General features: G+C 34.1%; 2 protein-coding genes across 3 annotated transcripts in view; one reads left to right on the top strand and one right to left on the bottom strand.

Annotated features, from left to right (window-relative positions):
- The window catches only part of LOC118187153 (mitochondrial inner membrane scaffold 2-like), a 44,279-nt gene extending 36,681 nt beyond the window's left edge, over positions 1 to 7,598 (bottom strand). The window contains exon 1 of the mRNA XM_035357360.2: positions 7,309 to 7,598. Within this exon, the coding sequence (XP_035213251.1) occupies positions 7,309 to 7,504 (196 nt within the window). The 5' untranslated portion in view covers positions 7,505 to 7,598. The remainder of the gene's footprint in view (positions 1 to 7,308) is intronic.
- Positions 7,599 to 8,037: 439 nt separating this feature from the next.
- mge (translocase of outer mitochondrial membrane 22 homolog mge) overlaps positions 8,038 to 24,545 on the top strand; it is a 38,759-nt gene continuing 22,251 nt past the window's right edge. The window contains exon 1 of one of the 2 annotated variants that reach the window (XM_035357361.2): positions 8,038 to 8,194. The gene's annotated coding sequence lies outside the window, so the exon portion shown is untranslated. Of the gene's footprint in view, positions 8,282 to 24,545 lie in introns of both variants that reach the window. The other variant, XM_035357362.2, reaches the window with a different exon arrangement.

Below are 24,545 nucleotides of genomic sequence, written 5' to 3'. Positions count from 1 at the left end.
TTAAGGAGTTTTAAGGATCAAAAATCGATTCCATAAAACCTAAGGACTCTTAAGGACCATACTGTTTTTAAAAAAGTTGGGGGGGGGGGAAACATACAAGCTCAATGTTTTGGTAGTTTTCAAAGCCCAGAAACTTGGTAGCTTCTTGGTAACGGAGTCCAAAAACAGATTAACCTCATTTTGGATGTCCTGTGCAGAAATGAGAGAGAACACCAGCAAGATGTAGCTTCAGGTGTGAAAAAAGGGCTTGCGATTGGGTCCCCGATTGGAAAATTCCAGGGCTTGGCGGTTGGGTCCACATCACCCTTTAAAAAGGGGAATATATAAGGTATTTCTCCCACTTTCTTAGCGTGCCTTCATGGTGTTGTGATTCTGCATGCTGGGCCGGTATTCCAGCAGTCCGTGATTCGATTCCTGGCGAAGGAGATTGCTCATTTTTCATCTATCTGGCATCCCAAAAAAATCCTAATGTCTCTACAATCTTATTTAGAAATTCCTTAATCTTCAGTCTGTGGCACACAAAATTCCTTAACAGCATCCCAAAAGTTTCTAAAATTATCTGAAATCGAATCTGTATATTGGCGTCTCCACATAAATTGACAAAAATAAGAGTTAAAAATATCCTACGTAGTTCCAGACTGTCTGGAAAATGGCTACTAAGCAAACCTTCATTTACACGCCAGTCAATTAATGCACTTCTCTCCTTTCGTTCCAAATCGAAGAGAAACTTCAAATTAATCTTACGATATTCAGCCACTCTACCGTCTAAACAATGAAACGAGCAATGTACTTCCTAACAACACACACAACAAACGCCCTTACAAAACAACCCAAGATTCAAAATTTCCTGGAATAATGCAAACGATTACATCATAATAGGGTTTCCATAACATTCAAGTACCTAGGTTACCATAAATGAAACAACAACTTAGCAATAAATGAAACAACGACTTGGCGATAAACAAAACAACAACTTGGCGATTAATGATACAACAACTTCGCGATAGTACAAGGAGTACCTTAAAGTCAACTCTAACCTTTAATAAAACAAATCATCAGTTTTATAGATTTTTTTTTTTTTTTTTTTTTTGTAATCAATGGGAACTTGATTATGCAGCAGATATTATTTCCAATGGCCGGCTCTAGTCATTAGAGGCATTGGCCACAACTAAAGTCAGAAGTGGGGGTCACTTTTATGGAAGTACCTAATAGGTGGGCCACTGCTGCCTCCTGCAAAGAAACAGACAATTTGTACCCATGCCTTCTATGGGATTCGAACCTGGGCCATTCAAGACTTCAGCAGACATGGAAGAACAGTTTACAATAAAAGTTAAACCTGAAATTGTTAGAAGAATCAACACGGCACTTGGCAATCAGCAATCAGCAAGAAGGAAAATTTTCGTTAAGAAGAAAACAAGGAAGAATTCGTAAAATCCAGAGTAGGCAAAAATTTAGTCATTGCAGTGAGCAGTGTGATTGCATCCTAATTGACTTTATTACCGCAAATGGCCTTAGAGCATAAAATTGAACTATCTGGTGAAAATTCTATGTAACTGTATGCCAGGGGGAAAGTGCAGAATCGCCCACTGCTTGGCATGTTTCTAAGAATTGCACATACTCGGTTTCCATGTAAACATTGACCTATTTTCACTTAAAGAAACATCCCAGTATTGCACAAAAACGGCATTGTGCACTCCCTTGACTTTATCCATGTATACATCAGACTATTTTCACTTAAAAAGTCAAAGAAAATTGACAAAAATCCAATTCTTCTTACTCTTGTAAAAAGTGCCAAATAAGTGGGCAATTCTGCACTTTAGCCATATGCCAGTATTAAAAGAAACAATCAATCTAATAAGAAATGGCTGCTACTTGTTTTGAAAATGACAAGTAGCAGCCATTTCTTATCAGATTATTAATGTAAAGTTTCTATGTAAATGTCTTGTTAGGCTGGCAACCAGTGCTGCCCAACCGAAAGCCCAGCGGATACAGTAGTGCGGCAGAGCAATACCTGTAAAAGTCACTGACAAAGTTCTGGTGCTCTGTCCCTGTTTTGAAAATGAGACGTGAAAGGTTACCAGTGAGGATATTCCATTTGGCATCAGTTGTACCATTATTGGCGACTTTATCGCCTGCGCCAACAAAACAGAAAAGTACCGAAATTTTTTCAGGGTTCATAATTCAATCATGGATCTATAGTACCTACCAAATAATTTAGATAACACGACAGAAGAGAAACACACCAAAATAGAATATAAAATTAGCAAAGCAACAATCTTTTATTTAGCATAGATTTTAGTCAATATTCTATTCTACCTATTTTGAGAGCAAACAAACACAGGATCAAATAAATCTGCATTTCATCTCTAGATTCGCATATACATGCTACGAAAAGGAAATATCAAGTTACCATATACAGAAATTTCTGCGTCTTCTGTCTGTGGCACACAAAATTCCTTAACAGCATCCAAAAACTTTCTAAAATTATCTGAACTAGAATATGCATACTGCTGTCACCACATAAATTCACAAAAATAAGAGTAAAAAATATCCTCCGTAGTGCCGCACTGTCGCTGCCATTTCTAGAATGAACCTTTTTTGCAACAAACCCATTCAAAGCCATCTGAACGATCTTTATGTTCGGCCATACGAATTTCCTTCGTACAAACAGGGCACTTATAACTAAGTAAATCTTCGTTTACATATCAGTCAAGTAATGCTTTTTTTCCCTTTCATTCCAATTTGTACAAAAACTTTATATTAATCTCATCACATACAGCCATTTTATGGTGTACAGCACAAAATAAGCTAGGCACTTTCTAAATAACATCCAACAGCGAAATAGTACCTTACAAATATTTTACCATCAATCAATTTCACCGCAATCACATCATAATAGGGTTTTCATAAATTCAACTATTCAGGTTACCATAAATGAAACAAGGGCTGATCTTAAGAACATGGTAACTGGTAGTTTGGCGACATTTTGGAGGCGGTAAAGGTTACTACCTGGGACTTTGGTAATAATGTGAGCAGTACTCAGTTCCGATTACGCATTACTTTTGTGTGAGGGAAATGAGAGATCATGGGATATGTCATGTGATATTAATGGACGAATTACGGTTCTTTAATCGGAAAAAGGGGGAAATCGGGAAAAAATCTGGAAATTTTGTATTTGGCTTTATTCTGTGTTGTGTGAAACAGTGTTCGTTAATTTTTGGATCCCATGGCCCTAACTAAAGTGAATTCGAAATGGGTATTTAGTGGGATTGAAAGGGGTAGTAATAAGTGTTTCTCTAAGGTTGTGCGAGATAGAAGTAAAGATGTTTTATTAAGTTATTTATTTTACCTGGTACCTTGCTGTGAACTATAAGTATGATTTTAAAGATCCTGAAACAGAAATAAGAAAAGTTTATCGGACACGTAATCAAGATTCTGAAGAAGATTAGGTAAGTTAGTATTTTTAATTATTTGAGGATATTATTTTTATGCATTCTTCTAAATGTAAGGTGGAAAGGAATTTGGTATTATTGGGAAAATTGTTATTAGCAGTGATTTAGTTTAAAGTAATTAGGATTGTAAGGTAATTTTTATTAATTTAATGTATGTGCTCATTTATATTTTAAGTAGTGTTTTTGAATTTAATTATATTTAATGAAATGATAGTTATTTTGTGAATTTTATGTTTGTAGGAATTTGGTATACGTTTAAGTTGAAAAAAACGTGCAGGGAAATAATTTAAATATTTGATACTAAGTATTCGTAATGCTTGCGGTATGAATTCGTTGGTGAAGTGTATAATGTAATAGATGATTTAGAGGTAAAAGTTTTTGGATATTTTATTTATTTTATATGTGGAAATGTTCATATTTGTAAAGGGTATATACTTTTTTGCGATCAGGTAATTTCATATATGTTCTTTTTAACGGGTTTAAAGATTCAGAAAATTGTCATGCATTTTCGTGAAATTTTTCTAATTTATGACAAAAAAGGAGTGTACATGGATATGGTGAAGAGTGTGCGCAATGCCATTTTTGTGCAATTCTGCGATATTTTTTTTAAGTAAAAATAAGTCAACGTGTACATGGTTTAGTGATATTTTAATTAAATGATAGTTATTTTGTGAATTTTATGTTTGTAGTAATTTGGTATACGTTTTAGTTGAAGTAAACGTGCATGGAAATAATTTAAATATTTGACACTAAGTATTTGTTATGCTTGCGGTATGAATTCGTTGGTGACGTTTATAATAGATGATTTAGAGGTAAAAGTTTTTGGATATTTTATTTATTTCATATGTGGAAATGTTTATATTTGGAAAGGGTATACACTTTTTTGCGATCAGGTAATTTCATATATGTTCTTTTTACCGGGTTTAAAGATTCGGAAAATTGTCATGTATTTTCGTGAAATTTTTCTAATTTATGAGAAAAAAGCAGTGTACATGGATATAGTGAAGAGTGTGCGCAATGCCATTTTTGTGCAATTCTGGGATGTTTTTTTAAGTAAAAATAAATCGACGTGTACATGGTTTATGTGTATGTTATTTTGAAAAACGCGTAAGGAGTATGGTATTGTGCACTTTTTCCCAATTTTGCAGTGAGTATTTGTCATGATTAAGCAGTTTTGTTAGATAAAATTTCTAGCATAAGTGTAATTCGGCTAGTAGATTGTTGGAAGAAGTGTTCAGTAGATAAAAAGAAAAGAAACATGTCTTTACTTCGTGAAGACAAAATGGTGGTGGGAAAAAAAAATAGAGGGTTGCTGTAAGAGAGTTGGTCGCCAAATTTTCGCCAAAAAATCGCCAAATTACCATAATCTAAAGATCGACCGAAACAAGAATTTGGCGATAAATGGAACAACTCAGCGATAATCCAAGGGGCACTCTAAAATATAGACTAACCAAGAAGAATGTTCAAAATATATGAAGAACCAAAAATTCTTTTTCATACAAAAAAAAAAAAAAAAATTAAGCAGGTACGGTATTTTTCATGATACAGAGTTCTGGTGGAATAAGAAAGAGGAGTACAGTAAGATACCGTTTGACGTTGTAGGGAGTGTAGTTTATGTGGGGGGGAGAGAAAGTTGTAGCTCATGGTAAAAAAACTTTTGAAGCTATTTTAGTAATAACTATGGCGATAAATGAAACAACTTGGCGATAATCCAAGGAGCACCCTAAAATACAGCCTAACCGAGAATAATGTTCGAAATGTATGAACAAGAACCAAAAAACTGTTCTTGTTCATACACAAAAAAAATCGAGCAGGTATGCTGTTTTTCATGATACAGAGTTCTGGTGGAATAAGAAAGAGGAGTACAGTAAGACACCGTTTGACTTTGTAGGGAGTGTAGTTCATGTGGGGGGAGAGAAATTTGTAGCTCATGGTAAAAAAACTTTTGAAGCTATTTTAGTAATAACTGTCAACACTTTTCACTCAAAATAAAGGAAAGCAAATTGCATGAAATTATCACAAAAGTGATTTTATATCATTAAATGATATCAAATTAAATGATAAATGACTTTTTATATCATTAAATGATATAAAAAGAATTATATGATTCAGGATAAAAGAAGACCTGGCTGACCATCAAAGCTATCCAATGGAATAAAGCGAATTATCGTTCGAAATATTAAAAAAAATCCAAGAATGAGTGCTCCTAAAGTTGCTGCTGATTTACAAGCATTATATGGAGTGATTGTTAATCCTGAGACTATTAGAAGAGAAATTCGACCTGCTGGATATCACGGTAGAGCAGCCAGGAAAAAATTCTTCATAAGTGAAAAGAATAGAAAACTCAGACTGGCTTTCGCAAAATCCAACATAAATAAGAATTCTGATTACTGGAATGAAGTTATATTTGCTGATGAGAGTAATATATTTGGTTCTGACGGTAGAATCTTGATGTGGAGAAAACCCAGGGAAGAATTTCGCAAACAGAACTTGGTGCCAACAGTAAAACATGGTGGAGGAGAAGTTATTGTATGGGGGTATATGTCGTCCGCTGGAGTTGGTACTCTTGTTTTTATTGACAGTATGATGAATCAGTACAAGTATATTGACATTTTAAATCAAAATTTGAAATCTTCAGCGCGAAAATTGAACCTTCATAACGATTTTAAACTCTACCAGGTCAATGACCCCACGCACACTGTTTTGAACGTTAGACTCTGGCTGCTGTATAACTGTTCTGAAGTAATAAAAACACCGCCACAATCTCCAGACTTAAATCCCATAGAGAATATTTGACAAAAATTAGAATCAAGAATTTGCAAACACACCATTTCTTCAAAACAACATTTAAAATTGGTGCTTCAAGAAGAATGGGGTAAAATTACTCCAGAAATCACAAAAATTTAATCCAATTCCTCCCAGGAAGATTAAATCATGTTTTAAAAGTAAAAGGAAATCCAACAAAATATTAAAACCTTTTAAAAAGTAAAATTTTTGGATAAATATTTGATGGAAAACTAAGTGTCCCATCACTTATGTGAGCCATTTTTTGCTCCGTTTTAAATAATTGTATTTTTATTAAATTAATATTTTAATATTTTGAGAAAATGTTTGTTATGTAATAATTGTTACTAAATTTAAGTATGAAACACACTCACAAAAATTTTTTACATGTTTTCTTTTAATTTACTTTACTACAGTTTCCTTTTGTAAAGCACACAGGTCCCATCACTTTTGTGAGACACTGTATATACCTATAGAAATCGCATGAAGCAAGTAAGCTAAGATATATAGTACACATTCTTGAAACAGGGATATATTCGGCGGCTCTAGTGTAGAATTGGGTGCCCCTTCGATTAGCGACAATTTTTTTTAATTTTGGCGATGAAACCTCACTTCTCGTTACCATGATAGTTTTAACTCTGTTTTGGCTTCCTGATTTTATTTAAATAAAATAAGATTGATGTGTACATGGACAAATTTAAGGCAGTGCGCAATGCCTACTTTGTGCAATTCTAGGATGTTTTTTTTAAGTGAAAACAGATCAATGTGTACACGGACACAGAGTCTGTGCAATTCTTTGACGTCTTATTTTGGTTTTGTGTAGCGACCATCAAGAAATGGTGCCATCAAGAATGGTGAATGGTTCCTGGTGCCGATCTTGGCATCAAAAAAAGAATCGCCAAAAAACAAGGGGCACCCAATTATAAACTTTTACCATACATTCTTCTTTAAGTATATTAGAAAAATAAATATTTTTTAACAAATTACGACATTACATATTACACTTTTTTAAATGCCAAATTTATGATCGTATATTTACGTTAGGACACCTAAATAATATTTGCACAGTTACCTTTATTACTTTGAGATGAATACCTCCGACAAGAAAGATTTTCTAGAAATAAGTTCGGAAATTTCGGCGCTGTCATAAATAATTTATATTCACAACAAGGAATGTTTAGAACATTATACACACTACATGAACTGGATAATGTTCCGGAGTACAGAGTATAGCTAGACAATCGAGTTATTCGAGAAATTAAAGCCATTTCAAACCTTTACGAAAGTAAAATTTTTTATACAGCTTAATGATAATATTTTAAACGATTTTCTTATCAAAAATTGGTACATATCCAAAGTCTTCCATACTTATGAGATGTTCAAATCAGTCGCTAGTTGCTGAGTCGTTTTATATCATCTTCAGATTAAAAATTAAGTATTGCGGAATAACAGACTTAACAATGACTATTTATTTCACTAAAAAAAATAAAAATAATTTCATAAATAATCATTAATATATGCATAAAAAATGTTTGTTTTGTTCTTTTTTTTTTCGATCTGGATTTTGTTTTCGGCTGCAAAACCGATGAAAATCAAAATTCTTAGTAACTGCATTACAGAAGCGGCTAAGGTTGTGTGCTGAGCATTTATTTTTAGATTTATTTCGTCCCAATTTTTCTTCCAATCCTTTTGAACTCGTACAAAACAATACGAGGTTCTTTTTACTCTCCTCTGGAAACCGAAATTGCCCCCTTTCTATATACCTTTCCTTCGCACCTAAGATTGATTTTTCGACCATCGGAGCAGAAAGACTTAGCGGTGCAAAACAAGACATATATTTTGTCTGTCTGTCTGTTTCAACGTGAAGAAACGCGTCCTTAGCGAATTTCAATAAAGTAACTGGTCTGAAGATAATTTAAAGTTATTGAAATATTTAATTACGAAGCTATTCATATTAGGTAAGCGACAAATAAAATCTGGATTCTAAACATGACATTAATATTTGTCTTTTGTTGGATTGTTCATCCTATGTGTTAGTGGGAAAGGTATTATTATTTTAATTTTAATCTGTTACTTTAGATTTATTGAATGAAATTATAATCTGAGTTTAAACTTGTGTGTGTCCTTTCTTCAATTAACATAATTTATAAGATAGAAATTATAAATGAAGAAAGTATGAGTCTCTTATTTTCCTTTTTGGTGACTGCTTGGTTTTTAAGGGCATATTTGTGAATGAAGTAAACATGATTAAGTGTTATTTTAGATCTATTAAATATAATACTTCTATTCAACTGGCTTTACTCACTCGAAAATGTTATAATTATTGTTTCCGGATTTGCATATGATTGGTATGCATATTTTTTTCCTCAAAGCAAGTTATATATATATAATGTATGATCTACAGATATGTAAAATTAAGAGTAAATAAAGGATATTAAGAGTAAATAAGGGGTATTAAGGGCAAGAATTGTATCAGCTAAAATTTCGTCGATTCAGAAATCGGACATTTTGATTTCATGTAAATTAGCTCATGAGCATGTCCAAGATAACGTCTTGTTCAGTGTTTTGATTTTAAATTTCTCAAAAATAACCAGGTCCTCGGGCATAAAATTGGGTAGCCCTATTGTAGTCATTACGAAGGTCATATACTTTTAAAGGAAAGGTCACAAAGAAAATTCTTTTTGTCATTTGACTTCAGCTTCTTGAGGTGTTGCTCATTCAATCATTAACACTTCATTTATAGCTAATGCGTATAAAATGATGTTTAACTCTTTTGATTATGAAGAGATGAAATGAATATGTATGAACTTTACTCATAGAAGTTTCAAGTATTTAAGGCTTTTAGTTAATGAGTGTAACAGTGAGATTTTTGACAGACTGTATTGAAATAATTGTGGTTCAGAATTTCATGGTGATTATTCAGTTGAATTGCAGTAATTGCCTTACTAAAATTTATCGCTACGCAAAAGGTCACTGTGTCAGACTGTCAGACATTTAGCAGAGAAAAAAAGTCATTTGAGATTTCCATGGATTAATAGTTTTTTTCTTATGTTTTCTGCGATAACAAGATTTCCTACGACAAATACTAGTGTTGTTTTACATAATGTGTCTCTCATATCATATATTTGAATATGTGGTAAAAGTTTACAATTGGGTGCCCTTTGTTTTTTTGGCGATTCTTTTTTTGATGCCAAGAAGATACAATTTCAAGATGGCCGCTACACAAAACCAAAATAAAAAGTCAAAGAATTGCATAAACTCTGTGTCCATATATGCATCGATCTGTTTTCACTTTAAAAAAAATCCCAGAATTGCACAAACTAGGCATTGCGCACTGCTTTAAATTTGTCCATGTACACAACAATCTATTTTTATTTTTAAAAAAATCAGGAGGCTAAAGCAAAGTTACACTATCATGGTAACCAGAAATTAGATTACATCCCCAAAATTTTACAAAAAATTGTCGCTAATCGAAGGGGCACCCAATTCTACACTAGAGCGTAATATGTTTTAAATGGTTGTAAAAAATATTTCTCTGACATTCCACATATGCATATGATGCAATTTCAGCAAAGATTTTCGAGAGGGAGGTGATATTAATCTATTAAACTTTCTTTAAAATTTGTTTGTACAGTTTGCAACATCGCAAATAGATCTGAATTGAAAATTTGAAAATATTGCATCTAATCTTTTCCAATTTAAATTAGTTTCTATAGATATTTTTCTATGATAAGATCTGATGTAACAAATAAATAGGGAAAAAATGAATTCCTTTCATCTTCACATGATGTTACTTGATCTAGGGACACAAAAAATTTAGTTTCACTGTGTGAATATGAATTTTGTTATGAGTGCCTGCAGTTGGAATCCTCTTGTGGCTGACCTGCAAGCAATTTTTCACGAAAGTGTAATTACGAAATTACAGCATAAAGTGACTAGACTGTATTTGACGGTGCCCGTTGGATTATCGAAAAGTTGTTGTTTCATTTATGGGTAACCTGAGTAGTTGAATGTTATGAAAACCCTATACAGTCAAAAGTCGTTAATTGGGACTTCAGCGATTCCGGATTATAGATCATCAGTTTAAATCTGGTAAGATGACATGCAGAAATTACAAAATTAAAAATATGAAACCGTAATTTATGAAATAAAGAACAATTAGGATCTAAAGGGTATCAAAATTTACAAAAAGAAAAAGCTTAATATTTATTTGTTTACTTTATTAAACATTTCTTTCAATGTAAGTTGTGTCATTTTTTATGTGATAATACATTCTCTTTAACTCTATAAACAGACATAATTGTTTGTTCAGTTACAAAGTTCCGCTGTTAAAGTCAATTGCTGTGTCGAGAATACCGACTAATTTGTCAATTGAAATTTGGTTAATCTTTCGATTATGGTAACTTGGCGAAAATTTGGCAACCAAACCTGCTACAGCAACCTGCTAGTTTTTGTTTGGATGCCATTTTGTTTTCACAAAGTAAATGCATTTTTTTTTTTTTTTAACTCAAAATTTTTTTCCAACAATCTGCTAGCCGAATTACACTTATGCTAGAACTTTTTATGGAACAGAAGTGCTTAATCATGACAAAGATTATGTGCGAAATTGGGAGAAAGTGCAGAATCGCAAACTGTTTGCTGCATTTTTAAGAATTGCACATACATCGTATCCATGTACACGTCGACCTATTTTCACTTATACGCATGCGCAGAAAGTTTGTAGCTTTGAGATCCGATTAATGGGTGTCCAAATTAACAACTTTTGACTGTATGTGACATAATTGGTTGCTTGAATTTGACTGGTGGGAAAAGATTTGTAAGGGCTTGTTTGTGTTTTGGATGTTGGTTAGGAAGTTGCTTATTTTGTGGTTTACACTATAAAACAGCTGAATGCGGTAAGATTAATTTGAAATTTCTGTAGGATTTGGAAGGAAGGTGGGGAAGTATTAATTGACTGGTGTGTAAATCAAGTTTTACTTAGTAGCAATTATAAGTGTCCTGTTTGTACAAAGAAAATGAAAGTTGAACGTAAAGATGATTCAGAATGGGTTTGTTGCAAGAAAGGTTCAAATGGTCACCACATAAAGTGTTCCGGTTAATCTTCGGATTATGGTAACTTGGCAAAAATTTGGGGACCAACCCTGCTACATCAACCTGCTAGTTTTTTTTTCAATGCCATTTTGTTTTCACGAAGTAAAGGCATTTTTTTCTGACAATCTGCTAGCCGAATTACGCTTATGCTAGAACTTTTATGGAACAAAAGTGCTTAATCATGACGAAGATTAGGTGCGAAATTGGGAGAAAGTGCAGAGTCGTCCACTACTTGCCGCGTTTTTAAGAATTGCACATACACGGTATCCATGCACACATCGACCTATTTTCACTTTAAACGACCAAAATTGCACGAAAATGGCATTGCGCACACTCTTGACTTTATCCATGTACACTGGTAAAGTCCTAGGTAGTAACCTTTATTGCCTTACCAAAATGTCGCCAAACTACCTGTTACCATATTCCAAAGATTAGCCAGTGTTCCATTAGAAAGGGAACATGATTTGAGGAAAGTTATTGAATGCTGTTTAGGAATTTTGTGTGCCACGGACTGAAGACAGGAATTTCTAAATAAGGCAGGTGGCTATTTCCTTTGTGTAGTGCATAGTGCATGTCATTTCATTGTTTGATTTAAAATGCAGTTTATTGAGATTATATATTTTTTGTGCTCAATGCCGAGTTTGTGCAATTCTGTGATTTTTTTTTTTTTTTGAGTGAAAATAGGTCGATGTGTACATGGATACCGAGTTTGTGCATTTCTTTGACTTGTTATTTTGGCTTTGTTTAGCAGCGATTTTTGGCACGTATTTTAGCTTTGTTAAGCGACGATTTTTGGCACGAAAATCGCCACTAAACAAAGCTAAAATACCAAATCAAAGAATTGCATAAACTCTGTGTCCATGTACCACCAAAAATCACCAAGTTCGCCTAGGGGGCCCTAAACATTTTTTTCTGCCTAGTTTTACCCATAAAGTTTATCAAAAGATCTAAAACTTGGTGCAGATCTCGTGCAGTATTGTTCCATACTTCAATACAAACTGCATTCAACTCCACTTCAAACTCATTCAGCTGAAGTCTATTTCTTGTAAATTTTTTTGGTAAAAATGTATTTATGGGTGCCCCTTGCAAATTTTTGGTGGTACGTGGATATCGAGTTTGTGCAATTCTTTGACTTGTTATTTTGGTTTTACTGAAAATTCCCGCTACACAAAGCCAAAATAACAGTTCGAAGAATTGCACAAACTCATCCATGTGCACATCGACCTATTTTCACTTAAAAAAACATCAGAGAATTGCACAAACTTGGGATTGTGTACTCCCTTGGCTTTGTACATCAATCTATTTTCACTTAAAAAGTCAAAGGAACAGTTAACAAAAAATATATAATCTCAATAAACTGCATTTTAAATCGAACAATGAAATAACATAAAAAAAGAAATTCATCTTAGCACTACACAAAGGAAATATCCGCTTACCTTATTTAGAAATTTCCGTGTCTTCAAAAAAAATTACTCAACAGTATCCAAAAACTTCCTAAAATTATATGTATATTGGTGTCGCCACATGAATTCACAAAGCGTCAAAAATATCCTCCGACATTCGGCCATACGCATTTCCTTCCAACAAACAGGAAACTTGTAATGGCTACTAAGTAAGCCTTCATTTACATGCCTGTCAGTTAACCCTCTGACTGCTCAATATGTGGACCGAAATCGCTTAAAAAATTATGTATTTTTTATTTTGCATATTTTAAATTTATATATATTGGAGAATTGAAAAATGCACCTTTTCTTTTTAGGAAATATTTTTTATATAGATTTTTATCATGAGAAACTAAGTTGCCAGAAAAACCAATTTCAGATGCTATCACCACAAGAAATTTTTTAAAAATAAATTTCAGTTGAATTACAGTTAATTTCTATTTATTGCATAAGATAAAAAAGTAAAGTTTATAAAAATTAAGAAAATTTAAAGCACTGAGGGAAAAATACCTTAGAAATGCAGTTTAGTATGATAGAGTTCAAGTTTGTTGAATCATGATCAAAGTCACCACTATTTGAGGAGCAGTCCGAAAAATCTATAGCACTATCTCTATTAAATCTAAAATCGCTTTCAGAATGTGATACGTTATCAGGAATATACGCTCTGTCAATTGCTGAACATTTTCTAGCAGCCATTTCTGTAAGATAAAAGTGGCAAAAAAGGAAGTTTGTGCGGTAATACCACATGCCTTCAAATGCCGCAATTTAGTGGACAACTAACGATATCTGTTGGCCAAGACATAAACTAAACATCTAATACTGTAATTTATTTCAATGGGTTAAACGGGGGAAAAAAGGGATGTGCTTCTCAATAAAAGAAGAAAAACACATGCCCACGGAAATCGCGGGATAAGCAGATTTTGCTACATTTGAGTTGCCCATGAAAATCGCGAGATGATCAGCCAGAGGGTTCCTCTTTCCCTTTTTTCGTTCCATATCATACTGAAACTTCAAATTAATCTTCATTCATTCAATTCAGCCATTTTACTGTCTAAACGACAAAACAGCAATATACTTCCTAACCAACACATGCCACAAGCCCTTACAAATCTTTTCCTATCATTCAAAATCATGCAATCAATTATGTCATAATAGGGTTTCCATAGCATTCAACTACTCAGGTACCATAAATGAAACAACAACTTCGTAATAATATAAGGGGCACCCTTAAATCTACTCTCCCCTTTTTTTGTTAGACTTGCTTATTAATTTTTTTAAACCATATCCTACAGAGAGTGTAAATATACAAGTTGCTTATATATCACTTAGACTGCACCATAAATGAATTTTCGCTGAATCTTTGGTGTAAGGCAAGGATATCAAACTCGCGGCCCGGCCAATATATCGCCGAATAATAATATATAATAATAAAATATCGACGAAGAAAAAAATGAAATGTTTACTGCTAAGTAATTAACGATAATTTATTCAGTGTTGTTAGATTACTCACAGCGAGCTGACACACACATTACTTAAATTACAAATGCGTGTGAGTAGCTTGCGTTCAGCTACCTTCGGCTTTTGGGGGACACGTGCACTCAGAACTTGTATGCATACCCCGATAGCCGAATGTGTCTGAACTCATGGTCTCAGTTTTCCAATCATAGTTTTGTACGATATATTGGTGCATGCATGTGCATGCACTTTGCTTTATTATTAATTATTACTTAATTCATATTGTTATGGATTTCATAGTTATTTATTTATTTAGTTTTTTTTATTTAGAATTGTAATTAGATTTGCTTCATGTTGCCTTAGCAACGCAGACGATTTTTGAAAAGACAGCTGCGTTGGAAGGTTAAAAATAGAACAGCGCGTGCATTTAATACCTAATAAATAAATATCCCGTAATTGCTGTTGCCATCCACAAAAATCCAGATATTTATAGATGTTTCCAGTATATTCGACAAATTAATTATAAAGCTTATAAAAGCCGAGAACAAACAACTCATCTCAGTAGTAGCTGTAATTCTAGCGAACTGTTTGTTTACTTAATGCTGTGATTGATTTGTAGCGATTTCGCTGTGAGATAGAATTAGTTTCTCTGTTTTGAATTGATTTTTGCTAAACCTTTGACATTTTGTGATATTGTTAGAATATGTTTGAAGAAATATTTCAGCATTTTGATTTATCTCTTGGGGGAAAGAATAAATTTTTGTTAACTTTTTAACGTTAACCGTGTTTATTCCAGCCCTTTGTATTCAGTATGTCTATGTCAAAACCAAGTGGTAGTAAAATTAAACGAAAAATCGCTGACGAACATAGAATATTCCAAGTAAAATGGGAATTAGAATACTTTTGCTGTGAAATAAAAGATAAAATAATCTGCTTGATATGTAATAATACTATTACTGTACCAAAGTTATATAATATTAGACGTCATTACGAACAACACAAATCGAAATATAACAATTCCGAAGAATTAATGAGAGAATAAAAGTTGAAAGAGCTCAAGTTAGGAGTGAAAAAGCAACAGTCCATGTTTAGTAAAGTATTGCAAGAAAGTGAAGCGGCGGTACATGCAAGCTACGTCTTGTCCGAGTTGATTTGATAGCTAAACATTCGAAGCTTTTTACTGACGGGGATTTCATCAAGGAATACCTAATGAAAGCTGGAGAAATTGTTTGTCCTGGAAATGGGAAGGCTTTTCAATCAATTTCATTGTCTCGAAATGCAGTTGTGGAAAGAGTTACTGATTTAGCCGCGAATTTAAGTGATCAGATCAAAGCAAAATCATCTAGTTTCGAAAGTTTCTCCATTGCCTGTGACGAGAGCACGGACATTAGTGGCAAAACTCAATTAGCAGTGTTTCTTCGTTCTTGTGACAAGAATTTTAAAATTTTTGAGGAATTACTGGAACTAATACCGATGCCTGGTACTACCACAGGAGAAGATACGTATATTTACTTGTGTTTTTGGACTTCTGTAGAAATACAATCTACCTTTGGCATGGCGCTCCATCATTGACTGGGAAAAACAAGGGCTTCGTAGCATTACTAAGAAAAAAACTTAGTGAAATTCACGGTTCAAACATTCATCAGATGCATTGTATTATACATCAAGAAATTCTATGCACGAAAGTAATAAATATGGAGAATGTTTTCTCATATATAAAAAAAGTTATAAATTTTATAAGATCTCGAGGTTTAAATCAGCGTCAATTCACTGCTTTCTTAAGTAAGTTAGATAGTGAATATTCGGGTTTGTCCTACTATACCGAGGTACGTTGGTTATCTTGCTCCAAGATTCTCAAACAATTCTGGAATTTGAAAGAAGAAATATGTCAGTTTTTAAAAACGAAAAATCAAGACGTAAGTTTGTTTTACGATCCAATATGGATACAAGATTTATCTTTCTTAGTTGATATAACCAAACACTTAACCGATTTAAATTTATCGTTACAAGGAAAAGATCAGATCATTACGAACATGTTTGACATAATTAAAGCATTCAAATGTCAACTAGTTCTTTGGGAAAAACAACTTAAAAATGAAGATTTGACGCACTTCCCGATGTGCAGCATGAATAAATCAAGTTTAGATGATACTTGTTCGTATCAAAAATACGCAGAAAAAATTACAAATTTAGCAACTGAATTTGAAACGAGGTTTAATAATTTTAGTTCCCTCGAAGACAATTTTTTTTTTTTTTTTTTTTTTTTCTTCGATTTTTCTCAATAAGTATTGACTCAGTACCCAGCCATATGCAAATGGAGGTGATCGAGATTCAATGCAACTCAAATTTGAAAGCAAAATTCATTGAAGTGGGCGTGCCTGAATTTTACAAATATTTACCAGCCAGGTTTGAAAATACTCGAAAATTCGCATATGAAATTATTTCCATGTTTGGTAGCACTTATCGATGCGAGCAGTTATTTTCAGTCATGAAAGGTAATAAATCTCCTATTAGAAACCGTATTAATGATGCTCACCTTGGGTCAGCATTGAAAGTTATCACTGCAAACAAAATTTCTCCCGAAATAGGAAAGATAATAGCAGAGAAGAGATGTCAAGTATCAGGACGTAAACATTAAATTTTTCTTGTTCTTTTCTATATAACTAAATATGTTTAATAACTATATAACTATATATGTGTTTATTATTGTATTATTCGAAATAAATCTACGTTTCTATGAAATTTTTTTTTTTTTTTTTTTTTTTTTGCGGCCTGCCTAAAGTTAAACCTTGTTTGTTTGGCCCAAGTGTACCTATGAGTTTGACATCCTTGGTGTAAGGTAACTTGAAGAAAAATAAATTTAGCAGTCAATCATGGCATCAAATCCAATTATTATTATTGGGAAGGGGGACATTTTTCCTTTTCTGTTGTGTTTCAGCAACGTGTTTCCACTAGGATTTGTACACTTTGTTAGTTTCAGGTGGAAAAAAAAAAATCCCTTTAGGTTTACTACTACAGAGAACCTGCTAGAGACTACATTTTTAAAATTAGTTTGTTAAACATAATATTGTTGCGTTTTTCTTCACGTTACCTATGTTCGGGTTCATGGATTTGGAGTCAATAAGGACACTTTATAAAGTATCAAAACACAATTTATTAGCCAGTATTATTCAAGTCAGCTCGTTTACAGTTGTCGAAGAACTACTATAAGCACACTGAAGCAATCAGGTTATAACAGTGGAGACAACTTCATGGCAAAGCACCAGAGTACAGCTCCCGACTCTCCTCGGTCATTCTCGGAACTCTATGTACTCTCAAGACTGTACGCTACAACTTGTGATGCACTGGAGTACAACTCCCGACTTGGTTCGTTCGTTCTCAGAGCTCAACACCATCTAAGATAAAACCTGACGATGCACTAACTCGCGATACGCTGAAAGACTCTCTCGATGCCCTTGACGTCCAACTCGCCGCTAGACTTCGAGACACTCACTCACTCGCTAGATTAGACACTAACTCCGCCCGGACTAACCAACTCTCCGCGCACCAGCAGGGCCCTTGGTCTGCACTTGAGAACATTCCGGGCCAAACCAGCAAGAACCTGTCCCAGAAGGCCCTCCATCCATCCACGGCACATCACAAACCTTGCTGCCAAATGGGCGACCTCTAGCCAAATGCACCAGCCCTGCCTTCCCTTGCCATTTTCTGGTAAACCTAAAGCTCCTTTGCGGAGATGGGAGGCTATCTTACCACGGCTGAACATTTCATAACAATATTAAGCATGCATAAGTCAAATTTAATTAACAGTTAGTTGATTAAGCATCAAATTAAATCAAATTCAGTTTGTTAAACATAATATTTAATGCAATTCAGGTTAGCTAAGAAATATTATATTAAGAATGTGTAAGTATAAATTACTTGATGAAACATCGAGACCTTTGATTTGGCATGAGAACGATGGCTCTAGCTGCAACAGAAGGGCAGTTATGATTTTTAATGTGTTTTTCTTGATCTTTGATAAATTATTAATCGAAAACTGTGATACTTATTAAGGTTAGAGTAGAGAGAAGGGTACCCCTTGTATTATTGTGAAGTTGTTTAATTTATAGTAGCTTGAGTACAGTAAACTCCCGATTATCCGCGCATGCCGCACATTTTTTTTTTTTTTAACAAGCGTAAATCAAAGAAAATAAAAATGATCACAAAACTGAGCAAAACATTAAATTTGCTAACATCATGCTTATTAATGGCAAAAATATCCCAGGCCTTTTCGGAACCTTCCCCTCTGATGAGTAAGTGATTTCTTACTCACCCTTGCAGTGCCCGCTCCAACGCCCTTTCTCGTCTTAATCTTACTGACACGTCCACTTCCTCCCACTCGTCAGTGTTAGTTTAAGCCTGATAGTGTTTGCGAACCAGTCGGAGTTAATTTCTTATCTTTTATTGTGTTCAGTGCTTATGCTTTTTGGTTTTGTGTTTTTCGTTACCGATTTAAAATATCAGGAAAACAGAAGAAGGTTGTGTTGAAGATTGTGCAAAAACGAGAATTAATTTCCAAAGTACCAAACGGCGCTATAAGGCAGCAGATGGAATTGGATTACGGAATCGCGGAAACAACAGTGCATGACATTCTAAAGCAAAAAGACAAACTGGTAAAATTGGCATCAATGTCGGACAGTGCTTCCGCAATGAAAACAAAAAAAAACTATGAAGGGTTCTACCTTTCATGAGCTAGACACAGCATTGACAGAATGGTTAGCTCACAAGAGGGTAATCCTGTAAATGGTCCTATCATTGCGGCGAAGGCAAAAACCTTGAGTTGTTAGGCCTGAAAGGAAATTTTAATGCATCTTCTGGCTGGTTGACTCGTTTTAAGCAGCGACATGGAATTCGAGAAATTGGACTTCATGGGGAGAAACCTAGTGGTGACCAACAAACAGCTGACGATTTCCACATGAATTTGAAGAATTTGTTTTAAAAGAAGAGCTATCTTTTGAACAAATTTACAATGCCGACGAATCGGGACTTTTGTGGAAATGTCTTCCCACTCGCACTTTAGCATTTGAAAGTGAAAGTAAAGCGACGGGTCATAAAAGCAGCAAAGAAAGGATCACTATCATATCTTGCAGTAATGTTACCGGTGGACATAAACTTAGACATTGTTGTCATTGGAAAGTAAAAAAAAACCAAGATCTTTCAAAGGCACAAGGATAGAAAATTTGCCCGTTGATTACTTTAACCAAAAAAAAAAAAAAGGAGGGATGAACCGAAACATTTTTCAAGAATGGTTCGAAAAAAATCTTCGTTCTTCAAGTGCGTAAACATCTTAAATCAAAAAAACCTGCCTGAAAAAGCTGTGCTATTGATCGACAACACACCTTCTCACCCATTAACAAGCATGCTAAAGTCTTCTGATGGACAAATTTTTGCAAAGTTTCTTCCCCCAAACATTACTGCATTAATCCAACCCATGGACCAAGGAGTCATTGCAACAATGAAGAGGTGCCAACGAAGCTGCTAATGACCAAAATTGAAGAAGGTTATGATCTGAAAGAGTTTTGGAAACACTACACAATCTTGGACAGCATCTCCGATATTGCATCTGCATGGGACTCGGTGAAACCGCCAACCCTCATAAAATCATGGAGAAAACTCATGCCTAACGTTGAAGCCAACAACAACCTAACCCCTTTGAGTTGTGAAGAAAAGAATGAAGAAGTAGACACGCCCACAGCAACTTTTGCCGATATGGTGAAAACATTTCTCCGGGTGGTGAGAACGTCGATGCTGAAAACATTAACGAGTGGTTGGAGTGTTATGTCAACAAACCTGGCTTCGAACGCTTGACATATGACGAAATTGTGAAGAAAGCAATGGGAGAGACCGAGAATGAAGGACAGCGAAGAAGAGTCCACTGTGCAGATGCGGAAGACTCACGAAGCCGCTTTGCGCTGAGCAAATTGGCTCAGCAGTCGACGGACTGCTGAGCTATTTGGAAGAACAAGACGACGCGGAGTTGGCCGAGAAACTTATGCTACAATATATGCAATCTTGGATCAAGAGAAAAGGCTTCCAAGGCAAACATAAATGACTGGTTTCTTCAAAAAGGTGTAGTTTTACAGTTATGCTTTTCTAATTACATAATACATTACAGTATTAAAACAGTACATATGTATTAATTTTTCTGTGTATCCTTCACGCCTCTCGTAAGTATACAAAGCACGTTTCTGTTTTCATTAACAAAATGCATTTTAGGTTAGTTTTGAGTGTTATATTAAAATATTAAGCATTAGTTAAACATTTCTTGCTGTTTATTTTGTTATTGTACATAAAACGATTTTTCAAAATTGGAATGACTGTTTTCTCTTTTGCTATACCTGTTTTTAGCTTTTTTCGGATTATCCGCGGGTGCCGCCATCCAATTCCCCAGATAATAGAGAGTTTACTGTAGTTGAATGTTATGGAAACTCTATTATGACTTAATCGGTTGCATGATTGCGTTAAATTCATAAGGGCTTGTGGTGTATGTTGGTTAGGAAGTATATTGCTTGTTTTGTGGTTTAGACGTTAAAATGGCTGAATGTCGTAAGATTAATTTGAAGTTTATGGACAACTTGGATAGAAAGAGACAAAGAGCATTACTTAGTGTGTAAATAAAGCTTTATTTAGTAGCCATTATTAAGTGTCCTGTTTGTAGGAAGGAAATGCATATGGTCGGACGATAACGGTGCTTCGGAGGGCATTTTTTACACTTATTTTGTGAATTTATGCGGAAATGCCAGTACACAGATTGTACTTTAGATAATTTTAGGAAGTTTTTGGATGCTGTTAAGGAATTTTGTTTGACTAAAGACATGTGAATTTGTAAATAAGGTAAATGGATATTTCCTTTATGTAGTGCAAAGATGATTTCCTTTATGTTATTTGTTTGATTTAAAATGTAGTTTATCGAGATTATATATATATATATTTTGTTGGCTGCTCCTTTGACTTTTTAAGTGAATATAGTTCGATGTGTATATAGGCAAAGTCAAGATAGTGCACAATGCCAAAGTTCGTGCAGTTCTCTGATGTTTAATTTAAAATAGGTTGATGTGCACATGGATACTGAGTTTGTGCAACTCTTTTGAGTTGTTATTTTGGCTTTGTGTAGCAGGGATTTTTGGTGCAAAAATCGCCGCTACACAAAGCCAAAATATGGACCAGTTCAACAGGGATCCTACTGATTTTGTACTGCAATTTGTCACCATGGATGAGGCATGGGTCCCTCACTGCACACCAGTAACGAAACAACAGTCCAAGCAGTGGGTGGAAGCCGGTGGTTCAGCGCCTAAGAAAGCGAAGTCAATCGCATCCGTTGAAAAGGTCATGGCCAATGTGTTTTGGGATGCGAAAGGGATCCTATTAATTGATTACCTTGCAAAAAGAAGAACAATTACAGACAAATATTACTTCAACCTTTTTGACCATCTGGATGCCAAATTTTGCGAGAAAAGTCCTGGCTTGAAGAAGAAAAAACCATCTTTCACCAGGACAATGTACCTGTGCATAAGGGTGTGTTGGCGATGGGAAAACTGCGGGATTTGGGTTACAGTTTGCTCGGCCATCCCTCCTATTCTCCTGATTTGGCATCCGCAGTTTTCTATCTGTTCCCAAACTTGAAATTTTTTTCTGGGAAGTGCTTCACATCCAATGAAGAAGTAGAGAGGGTCGTAGATGAATATTTTCACAACCGTCTAGATTCTCACTCATGGGAAGGATGCTGATGTTAGAGAAACACTGTACCAAGTGTGTTGAAGTCAAGAGAGATTGCATAGAAAAATAAAATTATTTTTAACTGAAAGTTGCAGTCTTTCATTATCAGGCCGAGAACTTTTCACCTTACCCTCTTATATTTGTATCAGTAATGTCACCTCAAGAAGTCACCAAAATGTTATGCTATTATCTCATAGGTCTAAAATAATAATCACCGAACAGTATGCTCAGTAACATAACATTTGTAAGTTTCGACCCTGCTGAACTCATCTGACTTATGTTAAAACATAGCCTGATATTTATAGCTTTCCTTAGGGAATTTTATATTAAATTCATAACATTTATAATTATTTTATATGTATACAAATTCATAACATTTATAAAATGTTATGAATTTGTATAAAATCATAACATAGTGTATGCTGAAATTTTGTCCCATGCATTTTTTTATTTATATATTTCTTACATATATTACTTAAGCATTTTATTTTTACATATTTCAGAGTCATTCTTTATTAAATTATTTCTGTGTAATTTGTTTCTCAATGTTAAGATATTTTTATTAGTTTTTTGTTAGGCTATAATTTAATAGACATGTTTCCCCCATATAAAAAATATAAATATACATTATTGTTTAAAAAAGAATAAAATACTACTTTTGATGCAAACATAGTTAAGAAATAGTTTGTAAAATGTATCAAAGACATTTAGTCTACTTAATTTTCATCTAATCTATATAATATTCTGAAAATTTTTATCTGTGCTTATGACTTTGAATATATTCCAAAAAGGGAGATTGAATGATAAAATTTGTGTTTTAAAGTAGAAACCATTGTTTTATTTGTATGGCTAGTCTAAATGTTTTACCACTGTTTAAGAAATGAGTCAAAAGCAAAGTTAACAAAGTATATTTTTCTGGCCTGTTCTGTACATTTAGCTATACAATTACACCACAAAACCCAGTATCCAAAATCATTGTGACTTTGGCGATTCTGGATTTTGTATCATTGGTGTAAATCTAGTAAGATGACATGCAGAGATGGTAACATTGGGACATCAGTATTTGACTACTTAGGGACACAGAAAAGTGCCTGGAGATCAAAGATAACAGTATTTGATTGCCAATTTCCTGTAGAAGCAGTTGTGTTTTTAATGGCATCAACATTGGAAACATCTATATAATCATGCAGCCAGTTTCCAGAAGGATAGTTTGTCAGTTCGAACAAGAGTAGCCATCTTAAGAATTGTATTCCTGGAATATTTCTTGCATTTGAGAAGAACCAGGTCTATACTGTTATTGATTGTATTAATAGTTGATTGGTTTGAAGGCCTTCTATTTACGACAGGCATTTCAGATTTGATTGCTAATCTGCTTTTGCCACATTCAAGAAAGTATGCAGTGCACACTGCATCATATCTCATTTCTCGCTCAGGCACAGAACCAGAGTAGTTGATTCTGGTCACAGCTTTGCTTTGGGGCTGTTGTAATGGAAAGTTGTATGGTCAGTTAAACTGGTCTACCATTTGGTGGCAGACCTCCTGAACATGAAGGCTGTCACATTCTTGCCACTAGGTGGCGGGCATCTCTTCCTTTACTTTTGCTGTAATTAAGTTCCGAGAAGCAGTCGAGATTGGAACCGCTTTGAGGAGCGTAAAGACTCAGAGTTAAAAATGTACTGTCTTAAAATAATTATCACTTACCTTGTAAATAGTGTATATTAGCGTTTTCTTTGAATAAATAATTAAAAGACAAGATGGCCTGCTAATTGTAATAGAAACTCTTACTGGAAAACGTGATTATTAGAAGCCTGGCGTCGAGAACACTGAAGATGCAGCAGGTAAGGAATTTTACATTAATTTTATTGTAAATAGAAGAACCTGATGCAACATTTTTATGGCGCCCGAACAGGGACGCCAGGTTTTTTGAAAAGTTCTAATAAAGTGAATTCAAAAGCTGAATATTAAAATTGAAGATTTTAATACTTGTTCTTGAAGTATTCAGCAAAAGAATAATTTTGTTTTCTAAGTAAGAGTTAAATATTTGTTTTTCATGCGACGTATATTTTTTGTGTAAATGTTTGAATCTAAGAAAGATAATGGCTGAAGTAGATAAATTAAAAAAGAAAAGAAGTATCTTAAGAACTGCCGTTACAAAACTATTTAAGAAAATCGAAAGTGAATTAAATAAATCTGAAGGTAGTATTAATGAGCTCGAAGAATTGTTAGAACAGCTTAATGCTAAAACCGAAACGCTATCTAATGCCGATGTGGAAGTTGAACCAATTCTGAGTGTAGATGAATTCGAAATTACAGAACAATATTGCGAGAAGATAACGTTATGGAAATTCAGGCTTAAGAAACGGATTAAGGAACTTAATCATGACTTAAATGCACCGAACACACAGCAAAATATAAAAGATACACCTAATGTTAAATTACCAAAACTTTCGATTCCCGTATTTTATGGGAACAGTAGTCAATGGCTTACTTTTTGGAATAGTTTTGAGTCCTCAATACATAATAACGAATCATTGAACAAAGTAGACAAATTTAATTACCTGAAAGC

Source organism: Stegodyphus dumicola, chromosome 10 (genome assembly GCF_044657685.1).
Source record: "Stegodyphus dumicola isolate Sdum_Otavi_A_Nest chromosome 10, ASM4465768v1".
In the NCBI taxonomy this organism is placed as follows: Eukaryota; Metazoa; Arthropoda; class Arachnida; order Araneae; family Eresidae; genus Stegodyphus; species Stegodyphus dumicola.
Note: the sequence above shows the minus strand (reverse complement) of the source record. Positions and strands in the feature narration are given on the sequence as shown.